Source organism: Carlito syrichta, unplaced genomic scaffold (assembly GCF_000164805.1).
Source record: "Carlito syrichta isolate Samal-C Ts95f unplaced genomic scaffold, Tarsius_syrichta-2.0.1 Scaffold288134, whole genome shotgun sequence".
NCBI lineage: Eukaryota > Metazoa > Chordata > Mammalia > Primates > Tarsiidae > Carlito > Carlito syrichta.
In genome coordinates, this window is record NW_007232230.1 from 22,085 (window position 1) to 38,458 (window position 16,374).

At 44.9% G+C, this 16,374-nt stretch overlaps 1 protein-coding gene across 1 annotated transcript in view; it reads left to right on the top strand.

The window, feature by feature from the left end:
- The first annotated feature begins 6,326 nt into the window (after window positions 1–6,326).
- CDC42BPB (CDC42 binding protein kinase beta) overlaps window positions 6,327–16,374 on the top strand; it is an 80,852-nt gene continuing 70,804 nt past the window's right edge. Inside the window, exons 1-4 of the mRNA XM_021710107.1 lie at window positions 6,327–6,363; window positions 7,093–7,184; window positions 11,405–11,488; window positions 15,540–15,635. Of these exons, the coding sequence (XP_021565782.1) occupies window positions 6,327–6,363; window positions 7,093–7,184; window positions 11,405–11,488; window positions 15,540–15,635 (309 nt within the window). The remainder of the gene's footprint in view (window positions 6,364–7,092; window positions 7,185–11,404; window positions 11,489–15,539; window positions 15,636–16,374) is intronic.

A 16,374-nucleotide genomic window follows, 5' to 3' on the forward strand; every position in this document is an offset into this window, starting at 1 on the left:
ACAGCTGATCAGTTTTTTCCTGTCATAATGTCTGTCTTCTAAGAGAATCATAGTATAAGTTATATTTTAAATGAATCTAGTGGTGTTTGGTGGTTGTGATTTTGCTTCGCATCCAAATGTTTTGAGAGTGTGTGACAAGCTGTGTTGCACCCCAGCGGAAAAATTCATAAAATTTTGTTGGTAACATTTTGTATTCTAAAGAGCATCACAGACTCTTAAGCAATGTTGGCAGACTGAAAAATACCTTTAAAAATGTGAATGCCTTGCATCCTCCCCGGATGCTGTATCTCCAGTTGCCTAGCAACAGGCCAACTCTTCCCCTTCCCACCCCTCACCTCTTCCCCATTCCCATGGAAGCTGGTGGTTCTGAAGTGATCACTTATTTTTCCCCATCATTATCAACACTCCAGAAATGATCATTTTTTGAAAATACAAAACAGCAGTAGAATTCTGTAAGAAAAATCAGCTTGGTCTCTTTACCATCTCAGACTGTGTAGCAATAACTGTGATGTAATTGGATTCTGTCCCCCCAGTCACTACTCCCTGCCCCCATCTGCTGGCCTTTCCCATTTCAGTATGCGGCGCCCCTTCATCAGGTTGCCAGCTAAGAACCCTGCATGCATCCTGGAATCTTTCTGTTCTTCACCCCTGCGTTACAGCCGACTAGTTCCAAGCATATCCCGGGTGCAGCTCTTCCTCCCCAGTTCAGGGCCACTGCTATCATCAGCTTCTAAGCCACCATTGTTATCCCCTCTGCTGCTAGAGGGCTCTCTCCTTACTTCCAGACTTGCCCCCCTACAGCCTGTTTTTCAAATAGCAACAATGATCTTTTTTAAACAGTATTTTTGCAACATTTTTGAGACAGCTTGAAATGTACAGAAAAGTTACAAAAAACAGAAGGAAGAACTCTCCTCCCCCAGCTATTTGAGAGCAAGTTGCTTACCCAATACCCCATCACCCTTGAATACTTTAGTGCATATTTTCTACAAACAGTTGCCTTCTATGTGGTAAATTCTGTAGTCTTTCCTTGACTTTCATGACCTTGAAGTTGAAGGTTGCAGGCTGGTCATTTTGGAGATTGTTCCTTTAATTTAGGCTTATCTGATTGAATTCAGGTTGTATATCTTTGGCAAGAAAGTCACATAAGTGATGCTGTGTTTTCCTCGCTGTATCCTATCAGATGATGCAGTTTCACCTTGTCACATTATTCATGATGTTCACTCTGATCACTTGACTTTAGGTAGTGTCTGCCAGACTTTGATGCAAAGTCATTTTTTCCCTTTGTAATTGATAGGTATTTTGTTTGAATGTGGTTTGAAAGTATATAGATTTCCCATTTCTTATTATATTTTAAATTTTATTCACTGATATCCATATGGATTTCCTGTTTATTTAATCTGTTATAATCTGTGACTATCAGTGTTTTTTTTTTGAGCATATCCTTACTTCTGGAAACAAGATGCTCTAGTCTCACCTTGTGCTTTCTTGACCCAGCTCTGGCATGGAGAATGGTGTGTAGAAACCAAGATCTGGCACTGAGTGTGCTTGTTGTGGGGGTGTTTCTGCTTCCAGGCCCTCTTGGCAGACAGAGCTAGGACTGTATGTGGATACATACCCAATTATGTCCATATTTATTTCTGTATCCGTGTATATTGAAAACCTGAGTTCATACTGATAACCTTCAATTCTGAACCTAAACCTTCAATTCTGAACCCATTGTTTGGTTTATTCTTACTTTCTTCCCTAACTGTATTTGATCAGACCTCTTGTATGTATCAAATCTCCCATCCCCACCCTCAGCTATCTCCCCAGCACTGATGTCCTTCTTACTCCATTTGCCCCACCCCAAATCAGGCAAGCTCTGACCCGACCCTGTTAAGCTCTGTCTAAAGGGGTGCTAGAGGGAGACCACAGGCTAGGAGACAGGAGGACTTCCTACCTCCTGCCTGCTCCTTCTCCTTGAGTGACCCCCTAGCTGTACTTCATCCTGGCAGTGAAGTTCCTTCTAGTCGTGTGCAGCTGATTCCAGCTTGTTACCACACCAGCTTGTTACCACACAGCCTTGTTGCAACCCCTCAGAGACCCCAACATCAGCTCGCCAGCACTCCTTCCTCAGATACCCAGGTTTTCCGCTTCTGGGGCTCACCTTTGACCTCAGAGACCCCAGTGCCAGCTGTAGCACCCCATCCTTCGAGGTCTGAGTTTCAGGCTTATGGGGAGGGCTCTTCCTCGAATTTCTAAGTTTTAAAAATTTTACCCTTTTCCTTTCAGTTCCCTTATCCTGAGGGTAATAGTTGCTTCCTGCATTTGGTGTCTCCATGATAATTCATGTGCCCCTTTTTACTTTTCATTTACGTAGTTAACAGTTCTTTATATTAAATTTTATTTGTCCAAATAACTGTCTAGACCACTTAGATACGTAGAGGGTAAAAACTAGAAGTTAAGAATTATTCAACCATACTCGGAAAGACTCTTTAAGTAACAGATGAAATAGGGGTTAAGTAGTTTTTTGTTTGTTTGTTTGTTTGTTTGAGTTGGAGTCTCATGCTCATGGCCACCCCAGCATTGACCTGCAGGGCTCCAGCGACCCTTCAGCCTCAGCCTTCCAAGTAGTCGAAACTATAGGTGTGCACTACCATGCCCAGCTAATTTTTAAAAATTTTTATTGTAGAGATGAGGTCTTGCCAAATTACCTGGGCTGGTCTCGAACCTGTGGGCTCAGGCAGTCCACTTTGCCTCGGCTTCCCAAAGTGCTGGGATTACAGGCTGAGCCACTGAGCCCGGCCAGGTTAAATAGTTTTAAAAGTCATTTAGCAGAAAATAGGATTGAATTATCAGTTCTTCAAAGGGATGGTACTTTTCTTTCTCCCGACTCTACTTGGTTCAGATGGTAGGGTTGCCTCATTTTTTGTTGACGTTGATTGATTCAAAATGTTACTCTGTCCTTTACACCTGCTTATGTCCCATCTATCTGTCTTGACTTGGATCATTGTTTTCTTAGTCTCTTCCTCTCAATACCTGTGTGATTAACAGGGTGGTCTGCCACTGTGATTTAATTTTCTATTCTGGTTTTAGCAAATGCAGTCATAATGATTTTAACACATCAATACAAAATTGTTACTGTATCCTCGGAATTGTTTGAAAACATTTAGTATTTTTTAGAAATAATGTTTTCTCTTAACTTTTACTTCTGGATTCTTCTTTTAATTGCCCCCTATTTTTAAAAATTAGCTTCCATTCACATAGTTAATTTCCTGTTGCTTGCTTCTTGAAGTTTCTTCTGATAATCTGTGTTCACCCATTTCAGGAAAATTTGTGTAAAACTGCTAAGATGCATAGCCAACAAAGTATATTTTATTAAAAGTAGGAGGAGGTCGGGCATGGTGGCTCACACCTGTAATTAGCACTTTGGGAGGCCAAGGTGGGAGGATCGCTTGAGCTCAATAATTCTAGACCAGCCTGGGCAATATAGTAAGATCTCGTCTCTATAAAAAATTAAAAAATTAGCCAGGTGTGGTGGCATAGGCTGTGGTGAGCTGTGATCATGCTACCATGCTTCAGCCTGGGTGACAGAGCAAGATACTCTGTTAAAAAAAAAGAATTGGAGGAAAACTTGACAAAGATGCTCGAGTAACTTTAGGATAACTAACATGGAAAGAAAAGAGATGAAGAGAAGGCATTTAGATTGCAGCCTTGTTACAAGCTACTTTCTGTATCTTACCTGCCTTTTTCTCATCTGCTAATGGCCCCTGAGGTGGGATGGAAAGATCTTTTGCCTACTTTATGGATAAGGAAATTTAGTCACAGAAAATCAAGTGACTTTTCTCTGATGGCCTGCTACCAAGTGGCATGCTGAGGACTTGAGGCTCCTTGAGTGGCAGCCAGGGGATTTCTCCGGGGTCCACATGGGTGTGCCCCCCCCCCCGCTCACGTGCAGGAGGAGTAAGCAAACTGTCTAGATCACTTAGATACATAGATGGCAAAAACTAGAAGTTAAGATAAATTCTTTAACCATACTTGGAAAGACTCTAAGCAACAGGTGGAATAAAGGGTTAAGTAGTTTTAAAAGTCATTTAGCAGAAAATAGAAATAAATTATCAGATCTTCAAAGGGATGACAATTTTCTAAGCCTTAGTAATAAAATGAGGCCCGGAGCGGCAGCTCACGGCTGTAATCCCAGCACTTCGGGAGGCTGAGGCAGGAGGATCACTTGAGCCTGGGCAACAATAGTGAAACCTCATCTCTACAAAAATATTTTAAAAATTGGCTAGGTGTAATGGCACATGCCTGTAGTCCCAACTACTCAGGATGCTGAGGCAGGAGTATCAACTGCTGAGCCCAAGAGGTCGAAGCTGTGATCATGCCACGGCACTCCAGCCTGGGTGGCTGAGTGAGACTATGAATTAAAAAAAAAAAAAAGGATCGTATTAATCTATGTGTTTAATAGACACAATTTAAAAATTTCGATGTGTCAGCTTGGTTTGTGTCTGTCAAAGTGATTAGTATAGAAACATGAGAAATATAAGAAGGAAACAAATGCAGAAAGCAAAATTACATAAGCATTGAATATGTCTGAGCAAGAACTAGAATGGGAGCATGGACAGATTAATTAGTTCATGGTATAATTATGGGTGGAATGCTCTTTGATTTCCATGAGTGTGCTGTCTGATTTGCACAGTTACAACAGTGGTGTTGTGAGTCTTTGGGGTTTTTGTAGAAGAGTCCAGAGTGTGGTGCTGTGTCTTGCCAGAGCAAACGCTTCTGCAGTGTGTGCTGTGTGTGGCTCTTGTGTAGCTTGTGGGATAGCTTGTACATACATAGCTCGTGCGTAGCTCATGGGACGGCTCGTGGGATAACTCGTGTGTAGCTCGTGTGTAGCTTGTGGGGTAGCTCGTGGGATAGTTGTGCACACCTCACTGGTGTTCTTTTCCTTTCCTGCTAATCAGGTTTGTGAGTGGTTTTGTTCTCACAGTAAAAGGAAAGGTACCATTTGGTTCCCCCAGGAGCTACCAGGAGTGGTGGCTATCTTCAGTGGTTGTTTAAAAAGACTTATTTCCATAGCAAGTTTTGGGAATGGCTATTTAGGTGATATTATAAAGAAATGGAGATGAACTGCAGATGACCTTTTAAGTTCTAGCTCAAGGGTTTTCTTTTAACCTGGTCTTTTTTATTTTTATTTATTTTTTTAAATTCAAGCTTTGTTTGCTCTGCTCCCTAATCTCTGTGCTGATGGGCACTTTCTGTGGTGGTGAGCCAGAGTTCAGAACTCACTATCTGATAGGCACAAGAACCTCCTTTGCTCTATTACCTAGGTCGGTGAACCATGGTGATCAAACCTTAGTGGTATTAAGCAACTGTTTAAGGAGAACAAAAATACAGAATCAGTCAGATTAATAGTATGGAACTCAGAAGTCAGGAAATGTCAGCTTGCATATTTTTTAGAGCTAATTGTAGATACTCATGCACAAGCAGGAAATAATACAGAGAGAAATAATCCCTGGTGCACTTTGCCCACTTTTCTCCAGCGGTGACATTTTGCAAAACTGTAGTCATGGAGAATTTGGAAAAGGGTATGTAGCAAAGTTAGCATAAAACATATATGGAGGTGAAAATGAAGACAGGAGTAAGATAGGTCATTGGTGAAATGGCTGGTAGGCTGGCAGGACACACGGTGTTGCTGGGTCGAATGACCTGGGCTCCAGTCCTAGTTCTGCCACTCACTCTGCTCCTGGGAAGAAGTCACCTTGCCTTTCTCTAGAGTTTCCAGCGCTACTGTAACAAATTGCTACCAACTGGGGGCTTAAACAACAGATTTTTTTTCTCTCACAGTTCTGGAGGCTAGAAGTACAATGTCAGAGTGTCACCAGAGCCATGTTTCCTCTGAAGGTTCTAGGAAAACCCTCCCTTGCCTCTCACGGCTTCTAGGGGCTGCCAGCAGTGCTTGGTCTTCCTTGACTTGTGGCTGCTTCGCTCCAGTCTCTGCCTTCATCTTTAGACGGCTCTGTCCCTTTGCCTCGGTGTCCATATGCTCTCTTTTTGTAAGGAGTCTTTTGTATTTAGCGCCCACCCTGTTCCGATATGTGAGCTTATGTTAACTTGGTTGCATCTGTAAAGACCCTGTTTCCAAATAAGGTCACAGTCACAGGGTCTGGATGGACATGAGTTTTAGGGGTACATTATACAACCCAGTACACTGTCCACAGAAACCTGATGCAATTTTCTCATCTGTCAATTGCAGATGATAATAGACTTTCTCCCAAAGAATCCATGTGAGGAGAGTGAGAACAGCGGCGTAAAGTTCTGATTGGTGGACATTCCTGTTAGAGATGCCATGTGACTTTCCTGGGACTGTGGATGTCCAGGGTAACCACAGGCACTTTGGAGATCACCATTGCTTGGAGAATGACTCGTGTTCTTCCAGCTGCCTGTGACTGCTGCTGTGCACTCAGGTGGCTTTCAGTGCTCAGTCACCTTGTGTACTGTGTCCTCGTATACTGGGGCCAGCAAACCTATCAGTTACTCTCTCAGTAGTTGTGTCTTGGCTTTGACCAGGAGATGGAAACATTTTGACCAGATTTTGGTAATGATGGTATCTGCTAGAATAGATATTGAAGTATACAGTCAGCATCACTTGATGATGGGGATACCTTCTGAGAAATGTATTAGGTGATTTTGTCATTGTGCAGACATCACAGTGTACTTCACAAACCTAGATGGTACAGCCTACCGCACACCTGGCTGCACACTTGTGCAGCATTGACTGTACTGAGTACTATAGGCAGCGGTAACACAATGGTATTTGAGTAAAGATAGAAAAGGTAGAGTGAAAGTACAGCCCTATAATCCTACAGGACCACCTTCACACATATGGTCCATCATTGACTGAAATGATGACGGCACATGATGGTGGTTGCTCACGACAAACGTCTACACTAATGAGTATACTGACTTTCCAAAGCTTTCAGATATTAAATATTTTTAAAAGGTAACATTTTTAAAGAGTATAACTTAATGTGACACCACAGCCAATTAAATTTTTATGTAGTATCAACTTGTTGGGCTAAATTGTTGATTTTCCTTTTTCATTTATAGCCAAACCATTTACACAGCTGGTGAAAGAAATGCAGCTTCATCGAGAAGACTTTGAAATAATTAAAGTAATTGGAAGAGGTGCTTTTGGCGAGGTAAGATGGACTTCATTTTGTTAACTTTGCCTCCGTTGCCAAAACAGCAACTCCCGTTTCCCCTTCCTGTGGACCTACACGTTGATTTTGAGACAAGGTAGTTAGTCACTGGTATCGTTGGGAGAGATTTTTTTTCCTTCTTCTTGTCTTCTTTTTTTATTTTTGTTTTTATTTTTTGAGTCATGGTCTTGCTGTGTTGTCCTGGGTGGCCTGTAACTCCTAGGCTCAAATGATCTTCCCACCTCAGCCTCCTGAGGAGTTGGGACTTCAGGTGGTGCCACGGCCCCTGACTGGAAAGTTCTTAATGGAGAAAATCTGAAAGATAGAATGGAGAAGAGAAAAAAACCTATAGAAGTGGCCGGGAGTGGTGGCGCATACCTGTAATCCTAGCACTTGGCAAGGCTGAGGTAGTAGGATTACTTGAGCCCAGAAGTTTGAAACCAGCCTAGGCAACATAGTGAGACCACCGTCTCTAAACAAATGTTAAGAAATTAGCTGAGTGTGGTGGCGCCCACCTCTAGTTCCATCTACTAGAGAGGCTGAGGTGGGAGGATCACCTGAGCCCAGGAGGTAGGTTGAGGCTGTGGTGAGCTGTGATTGTGCCACTGCACTTCAGCCTGGGCAACAGAGTGAGACCCTGAATCAAAAAAAGAAAAAACAAAACCACAAAAGCTTGTGACTAGATTATGTTGAATATTGTTGGGACCAAAAATAGTTTATTACAGACACAAATAGTTTTTAAAAATCCATTTGTTAATTCAATTTTGGCATTTCCTAAAAAATGCAAGGAGGGTTAAATACCGACTATTCTCTTCTCATGATATGTAGCTTGCCTGCTGTCAGCACTTGTGCTGTTATGAGGCCGACCGGCTTTGCATGGAGATGAGGCAGAGTGTCTGGAGTCCTGCTGCAGGGGCCATGCCAAGTTCCTCGGGCAGTACTGGGAGGCTGTAGTGCAGTGTGACCTTTCCTGCTGAGCACTGTTTTCAGCATCCTCCTGCAGGGCGATTCTGCCAGGACCTGGAGAGGCCGGCCTCCCTCTTAGTGAGTTACCTGAAGAGCTTGCCTCTTAGACTGTGAAGGACATTAGCGTCTATGTTTAGGTTTGATCTTAAGCTCTTCTTGACTGGTAATAGAGGAAAAATCAAACAATAAAATGCTCTGTCATGTCGTAGCTGCGGGTGTGCTCTGCCTGCAGCAACCTACTTACTGGGCATGTCTGTAAAGTGCTAGGAATTGTACGATGGCATTTGTGTGCAGGACAGACACTTTCTGTGCCATACTTCCAGTGTGCAGACGGGAGAGAAGCTAATCAGCCCCGCCTGTTGGTGGCACCATCCCTGTGAGTCTTCCCAGAGGGATTAGGGAGGGGAGCAGTCAGGCCCCTGGGGACAGCTCCTCCAAGGCCCATCCCAGGGTGACCGGAACTCCAGTCTTGTCTCAATGGAGTGTGGATTCAGGACTCACCAGCCAAATTCAGTTAGCTGTGAGGTGAGATGGGGCAGAAAGCTCTTTAAACTTTAAAAAAATAGTTAAGTTTAATTATGTATAAAATGCACAGGACTACATGTACAGTTTGAGTTTTGATAAGTGTCTGTACCTTTGTAATCAGCACCCCTAGAAAGTTCCCTCTTGTCTCTTTGCAGAACTCCCACCCAGACCCTACACATACCAAGGCAACAACTCTTTGCCACCAATGGGGAAGTTTTTATTTAAAGGAGCCGTAGGCCAAGTGCGGTGGCTCAAGCCTATAATCCCAGTACTTTGGGAGGCCGAGGTGAGGGGATTGCCTGAGCCCATGAGTCTGAGAACAGCCTGGGCAACTTGACAAGACCTCATCTCTACAAGAAATCAAAAAATTTACCGGGTGTGGTAGCGCATGTCTGTAGTTTCGCATACTTGGAAAGCTGAGGCAGAAAGATTGCCTGAGCCCAGCAGATCAATGCTGGGTGGCCATGAGCATGCCACTGCACTCCAGCTTGGGTGACAGAGTGAGACTGCAACTCAAAAAAATAAAAAATAAAAATAAAATAAAGGAGCCATAGGAAGAAAATTGAGTTCTACGTAAAATTGAAAAATCTCTATAAACAGTAAATAGGTTGTTTGATGATATAGGTTATGGATTTTGTTGTTAAGTGAGAAGAAAGAAAAAACCTTTTAAAAGCAAAACCAGATCCTGTTTGGTGTCTCCTGTGACCGCCTGTCTGCCTTGTCCCAGGAGCGGTGCCAGGCGTGGGGGCTTTGGAGATGCGTAGGCCCAGGCCACATAGAGCTCTGCAGCCACAGCCACACTTGGCAGAGCGCAACTGGGAGGAAGAGGCACACCAGGGCAGAGAGAGACTTCTGGGAGGGAAGATGAGCGAAAGAGGGAGAAAACTGTTTCAGTCAAAATGGTTATTTTTAGCCAAGGAACTTAATGCAAAACTCAGTTTTATGAGTTGAAAGCAGATAGCCTACATCCTGAAAGAGGAGCAGCGTGTCCTCTTGCTTCTTGGATTTCTCCTTACCCTCACGCTTTCCAGGACTTACCGAACCTCTCTAAGCCTCCAGTTCCACATCTGTGAGATGGGGATTCTAAAGTCCCCACCACCTGGGACTGTCTTGAGGATTAAATGAGCATGCTGATAGACTGCTCAGTGCTGCTCTGACACTTGGGAAGAGCTTGGTACGTGTTGGCTGTCACGATGATGTTGGTGATGTTATTGGTTGGTCTATGATGTTTAGGAAGGCAGGGAAGTAAGTAATGCCACTTGGTAACTCTTTGTTCCATGCCTGCTGCGTGGGAGGAGACACGCTGGCTGCCTGCTGTTGGTATCCAGAGGTACAGAAGTCACTGTCACTGCCGTTGAGTAGCTTGCAGTGTTGTGATGGGTCTTGGGCCCTGTGAGTGATTGACCTTATGCAGGATAGAATGTGTGCCATTCAGTGACGCAGGCATCTTGACAGGTGCTAGTAGTGATGGAAGAGCCCATTCAAGATTTGCCAGAGACCAAAAAGTCTAGGAAGACTTCCTGAAGGATGTGGCACTCACGTTGTGCCTTGAAGAATGTGGCTGGCAACCACACAGAATGCTGACTGTGTACCTGACTTTGTTCTGAGCAGTCGTGATCCAGTGTGGCTCACAGCTATCTTAGGAGCCTAGGCCTACTCTTATCCTCTTGTAGTTTGAAAACTGAGGCACAGAGAAGTGAATTTGCCTGAGTTATACTCTAAAGCCTGCACGGTTAGTCACTGCCCCTGTGAAGAAAAGATTCTAGATGTGAGAACTGGCACATGTAAAGGCGGGTGGGGGAAGCGAAAGGGAGAGGTGACGCCATTGCGCGGGCATGGGGGGGTGAGTGTGGAGGTGGGGCCTGTGAAAGCAGGGGGCGAAGCTGGGGGCCGGGAACAGGTGTTCACAAGGCAGGGCTTAAAGAATATTTTTATTGGCTGATAATACTTGCACATTTTTACGTGGTGTGGGTGATTTTTGTTTTGTGCATAAGCAGGGCATTCAGGACAGCCGTCACTGTGAGCACTTACCACTTCTACTTGTTGAGAGCATTTTAAGTCCTCACTTCTGGCCGCTTTGAAATGTACAGTACTTTGTTGTTGCCTGTAGTTGTCCAGTTCTACTATTGAACATTAGAACATTTTTCTTTTTCTTCTTCTTCTTCTTTTTTTTTTTTTGTGAATAGGAGTTTCACTCTTTTGCCCAGGCTAGAGTGTAGTAGCGCACACACGGCCACCACAGTCTTGACCTGCTGGGCTCAGGTGATCCTTCTGCCTCAGTCTTCCAAGTAGCTGGAACTATAGGTGCGCGTCACCGTGCCTGGCTAATTTTTTGTAGAGACGAGGTCTCGTCAAGTTGCCTAGGCTGGTCTCAAACCCATGGGCTCAGGCAATCCTCTTGCCCCCGTCTATCAAAGTGTTGAGATTACAGGTATGAGCCACCGTGCCTGACTTTTTTCTTCTTCTTTTTTAAATGAAAATTTCCAGACCTAACCCAAAGTGAGCTGCCTTACATCCACCACTCAGATCTTGATGTTTTTGTGGTTGCAGTAGGGTTAAAAAATCAAGTTTTGATGCAGAAAAGAGCAAATCTTTATTTATGTAGAAAACTTCCCTTTCCTTCACAGCTCATTTCCTGGGCAATTAAGATTTCACTGTAGCTACATGAAAATGTGCCAGCCTTTTGTCCCATGAACTCCCTTTCTGTGAAACTCACATTTGGATTTCAGGTGGCTGTGGTCAAAATGAAGAACACGGAGCGGATTTATGCAATGAAGATCCTCAACAAGTGGGAGATGCTTAAGAGAGCGGAGGTGAGTGTGGAGCCTGCAGAATAGACAGAGGGGGTTTTGTGTGAGCGGAAAGCAACTGTGAAGCTGGCCGAGTGGGAAGAACAGTCATCTCCCGAGTCCAGCCCCTTCTTCCTTGAGAGGGTGCTGCTCTCTGCCCGGCGGGTGTGGACACCTCCCGTCTGCTGCCCTCCCGTGGCCTTCTGCCAGACACTCCGCTCAGAGGACACCCTTGGTGCGCTGGCTGGGGTTTTGTTTACTGAAAAGGCACATGGAAAGCGTCATAGCAGTTGGAGGCACTGAAGCAGCGCTGCTGCAAGTGCAAAGGAATTAGTGTTGACAGCCTGCTCAGGTGCAGAAATGGTTTTATATTCCTGCTTTGAAGGAGAATAAAGTTTATGAATAAAAGTAGACAACTGCCACTTGGCCATCTTTGATCTGCTTTTTCTTAGTGCAGTGTCAGTCCCCTCAGAGGCTGTTTTGTGCCCTGACCCCACCTCTGCAGCCCCAAGCTCAGCTCCGGTCTCCCTCCTACCCCACAGGCAGGCCAGGCCAGGCCTACCAGTAAGCCGCGCATTTATTCTCTGACCATTTCCAGTTTCTGTCCTCACCTGCCCTCTGTCTTCCTTCCGTTCTGTCTCAGCCAAGTAGCTTCTTCCTGGCTGGTTACCTGCCTCTCCCTCCCTTCAGTTCTGTTCTGACCACGGTGCATTCCTTCATCTAACTCCACTTCTGCCAAAGCACTTGGCAGCCCCTCCCTGCAGGCCACCGTTTGTGGCAGTGGCTTGCTGTGGCCCCCATGTCTCTCTGACCTGCCTCAGCGCAGACTCTGCCCAGCACTGCCCTGTGACTGGTGCTGCCCTCTGGAGTTGGACTCCTTAGACATGGCCACCTCTTCCTTTTGGGAAGTCCTTTGCTTTCTAGCCTCTCTCATTCTACTGCTCATGCCCTCCTCGTAATTTTAGGTGACCCCTTCCTTTTTTTTCTGGAATTTGTACCTTTTCTGCCAGTGAGAGCTGCCACTTGGGCTGATAGCAATATAGTCATTCATTTAGGTCAGACTTCCCCCGAGCTCTGGGTTTTTGTGAACTTGGGTGTTCTTCCTCTCCATCTCTCTGGCACTTCAAGTTCACTGTGTCTGAATTGTTTATGGGTTCCTCTTCCTGGTTCATATCCATTTCTTCTTTCCCTTACACCCATTTATTGCCCAGTAAATGCATGGTGGTTGATGGAGGTAGCACCATTTTGCAATCTCCTGGGCTCAACTGTTGGGGTCCTCTTACTGCTCCAACCACCCACATCGTACAGCTGCAGGGTTGCACTGCTTGCCTCTGTGTCTTCCTTTCTGTCGTCACTCCCTCGCCTTACCTCCTGCTCCGCTGGGCCCGCCCCCAGGTCCTGCCCAGCGCATATTTTTAATGGATCGATTTTTTTTTTTTAGTTGAAATCTCATTCTGTCACCAAGGCTGGAGTGAAGTGGCATGTTCACGGCCACCACAGCCTCGATATGCTGGACTCAGGCGATTCTTCCACCTCAGCTTTCCAAGTAGCTCGAACTATAGGCATGCGCCACTATGCCTAGCTGATATTTTTGATTTATTGTCAAGATGAGGTCTCGTCATGTTGCTCGGGCTGGTCTCAAACTCTTGAGCTCAGGCAGTCCTCTTGTCTTGGCTTTGGCCTCTCAAAATGCTAGGATTACAGGCATGAGGCACCGCACCTGACTTGGAGCAATCTTTGATGGGGAAAAAAAGTAGTTACTGCTAATGAAAGTTTTAGGAGGTGTAAGGTGTTTGGTATTTACCCAGATGTCGTGGTGGGTAAGTAAATTTTAAAAGAGTCCATGTTGCTGATTTAATTTAAGTCTGGTTACCTAGATCTAATTAATTGGGATATTCAGAAAAGTTCAAGAATGTCCGCTAGTCATGATGATTATCCTAGAAAGAAAAAAAATATATATATAAATAAAATGGGATATGTATGTGTTTGAGATATATAAAGATATATGTATTGCTATGTAATGCTAGTTGTAAATAATTTATTTTTTATTCTATTAAATAGATTATCTAAAATATTAAGTTTTACAATTTCTACAATATTGGCTTATAAAAAATTTTCCTAAAAAGCATGAATTAAATAAGAGATTGGGCAGTAGAAAAGTTGCTAAGCAGTATGAGATTATAGCTTTTAGACCAGTCTAGGTCTTGAAATATTTCATCTCTTTTGGTCAAAGAAATGTTAAAGGTTGCACTCTCTGCTCTTAAAACAAAACTGCTGAATTAAAATATGCATATTCCTGCCCAAGGGTCTTATGCAGGCAATCCCCCTTTAAGAATGGGCTTTATCTCAAGGGTCGGTAGGTAGACACCAAGCAGGCAGAACATCTCCTTCTGGAAACAGAATTAGCTGCTGTGGGTTCCGGTCTGGTCCTGGCCTCTAAAACCCAGGGTCTTCCCTCGCCAGAGACTCACTGCTTTATTACCACTTCTTTCTGGCAGAGTCTTCTGGAAGACAGGAGGTCATATCCAACAGGATTCAGGTTCTAGCTGTCTCTTTACCAGGCCCTTGTGACTGGTGTAACCGTTGGCAAAGGGGTCCTGACAGTTCCAGAACTGCTTGTCTCTGCACATTTTGGCATTAGCAGGCTCAACTGTGTTATAATTAACAGAATCGGGACACATCTACCTCAGTCATTTCGTTTGAAAGGAAAACTTTTTTAAAGTTTAGGAAAGAAAAACTTGTAAAAAAAAACAAGTTCCAGAGGTCACTGTGAGACTGAAATGAGCAGGTCAGACCCGTGTTCCAGTGCCTCACATGGGAAGCCCACCGTACTAGCACTTGTATTTTTAGTCGTGGCGAGATTCAAATATAAGAAAGAGTTTATATCTTGTTATTCTGTGTGCTTAGTAAAGAGGAAATTTTATTATAATAGTGCCAAAGACTTGGTTACTTTTTTTGGGAGGTGGAGTCTCACTCCATCACCCATGCTGGAGTGCAGTGGCATGTCCACCTGCTGGGCTCTGGCGATCCTTCCACCTTAGCCTTTCAAGTAGCAGGAACTATAGGCGCACGCTACCACATCTGGCTAATTTTTGATTTATTATAGAGACGAGGTCTTGCCAGGTTGCCCGGGCTGATCTCAAACCCACGGGCACAGGCAATCCACTCACCTTGGCCTCCCAAAGTGCTGGGATTACAGGCTGAGCCACCGAGCCTGGCCAGACCCGGTTACTTTTAACTAGAGATGCCACCTGGGTGTCAAAGCTGTTTTTATGTATTCATTTATTTTTTTGATTTGGAGTCTCACTCTGTCGCCCAGGGTAGAGTGCAGTGGCATTCACAGCCACTGCAGCCTCGACTTGCTGGGCTCAGGCGATCCTGCCTCAGCTTTCCTAGTAGCTGGAACTACAGGCATGTGCCACCACTCCTGGCTAATTTTTTGTTTTACTTTAGTGATGAGGTCTCGCCATGTTGCTCAGGCTGGTCTCAAACCCCTGAGCTCAGGCAGTACTCTCACCTCCACCTCCCAAAGTGCTGGAATTACAGGCTTGAGTCACTGCACCCAGCCAAAGCTGTTTTTAAACCACTGCAAGCTAAAAGGCAGCCTTTTACCCGATATTACTGGCCCTAGGTCTCCATAGTAGGATCTGTTAGAATTGTGTTCATTGGTTGACTGTGAAGTCAGTAAACAGGCGTGTGCCCTCAGCCAGCCACGAGCCAGCCCATATCACAGAGAAGTCAGGTGATGCCAGTGGGTGGAGCCCAGGCAGGAAGCTGCTGCTGGAATCTGTGTGAGACAGGTAAATCCATGTGTTGACTGTGCTGATGGCATGCATGGGGGCAAGGTGCAGGTGATGTCTTGGTGACCCGTGGCACTGGCACAGATCTCGGGAAGGGAAGAGAGCCAGCTCATTGTCATCGACTGCAGAGCCCTTGGGATGTTAGTACACCTGGTTTCCAGTGAGGGGGCATGCTGTCCCTGCAGCCACTGTCACAGCAGGGACCCTGGTATCGACACAGTATGCTCTCTAGACCTTCCTGTGAGCACAGACTGACGGCCCCCACTGCCTTGCAGACCGCATGCTTCCGGGAGGAGCGTGACGTGCTGGTGAACGGCGACTGCCAGTGGATCACTGCGCTGCACTACGCCTTCCAGGACGAGAACTACCTGGTAGGTCTGCTCTGGAGCCCACTGGGGATTTGTTTGTGCTGTCACTGAAAATTAAGGGCAGCAGTTTGAGAATCTTGCATGATGCCTTTATACCAGGGCACTGATGGGGGGGGAGGGTGATTTAAAACTGACATATTTATTTATTTATTTATTTATTTATTTATATTATAAAGATGTGTGGTACAATTCAGGGTTAGATATACAAACACTGATTATGCAGGTTCCCTTGTTGATGAATTATGACCCTCCCTTCCCTAGCAGTTTCCCTCAACTGCCAATCCCACCCCCCTTCCCTGACAGTTTCCCATAGCTGCATAATATTCTATTGGGTATATGTACCACATTTTCTTTATCCAGTCCAGCTTCTATGGGCAGCATGGTTGGTTCCATGTTTTTGCTATTATGAATAGAGCTGCAACAAACATACATGTGCAGGTTATCTTTTTTGTAGAATGATTTGAGTTCCTCTGGGTATTTTCCCAGTAGGGGAATTTTTGGGTCATATGGAAGGTCAATTTCTAGTTCTTTCAGAAATCGCCACACTGTCTTCAGAGAGGTTGCACTAGTTTGCATTCCCACCAGCAGCGTAGAAGCGTTCCCTTTTCTCCACATCCTCGCCAGCATCTGTTGTTACTTTATTGATGACGACCATTCCTACTGGGGTTAGGTGGTATCTCAGTGTGGCTTTGATTTGCATTTCTCTGATGATGAGTGAGGCTAAGCACTTTTTCATGTGTCT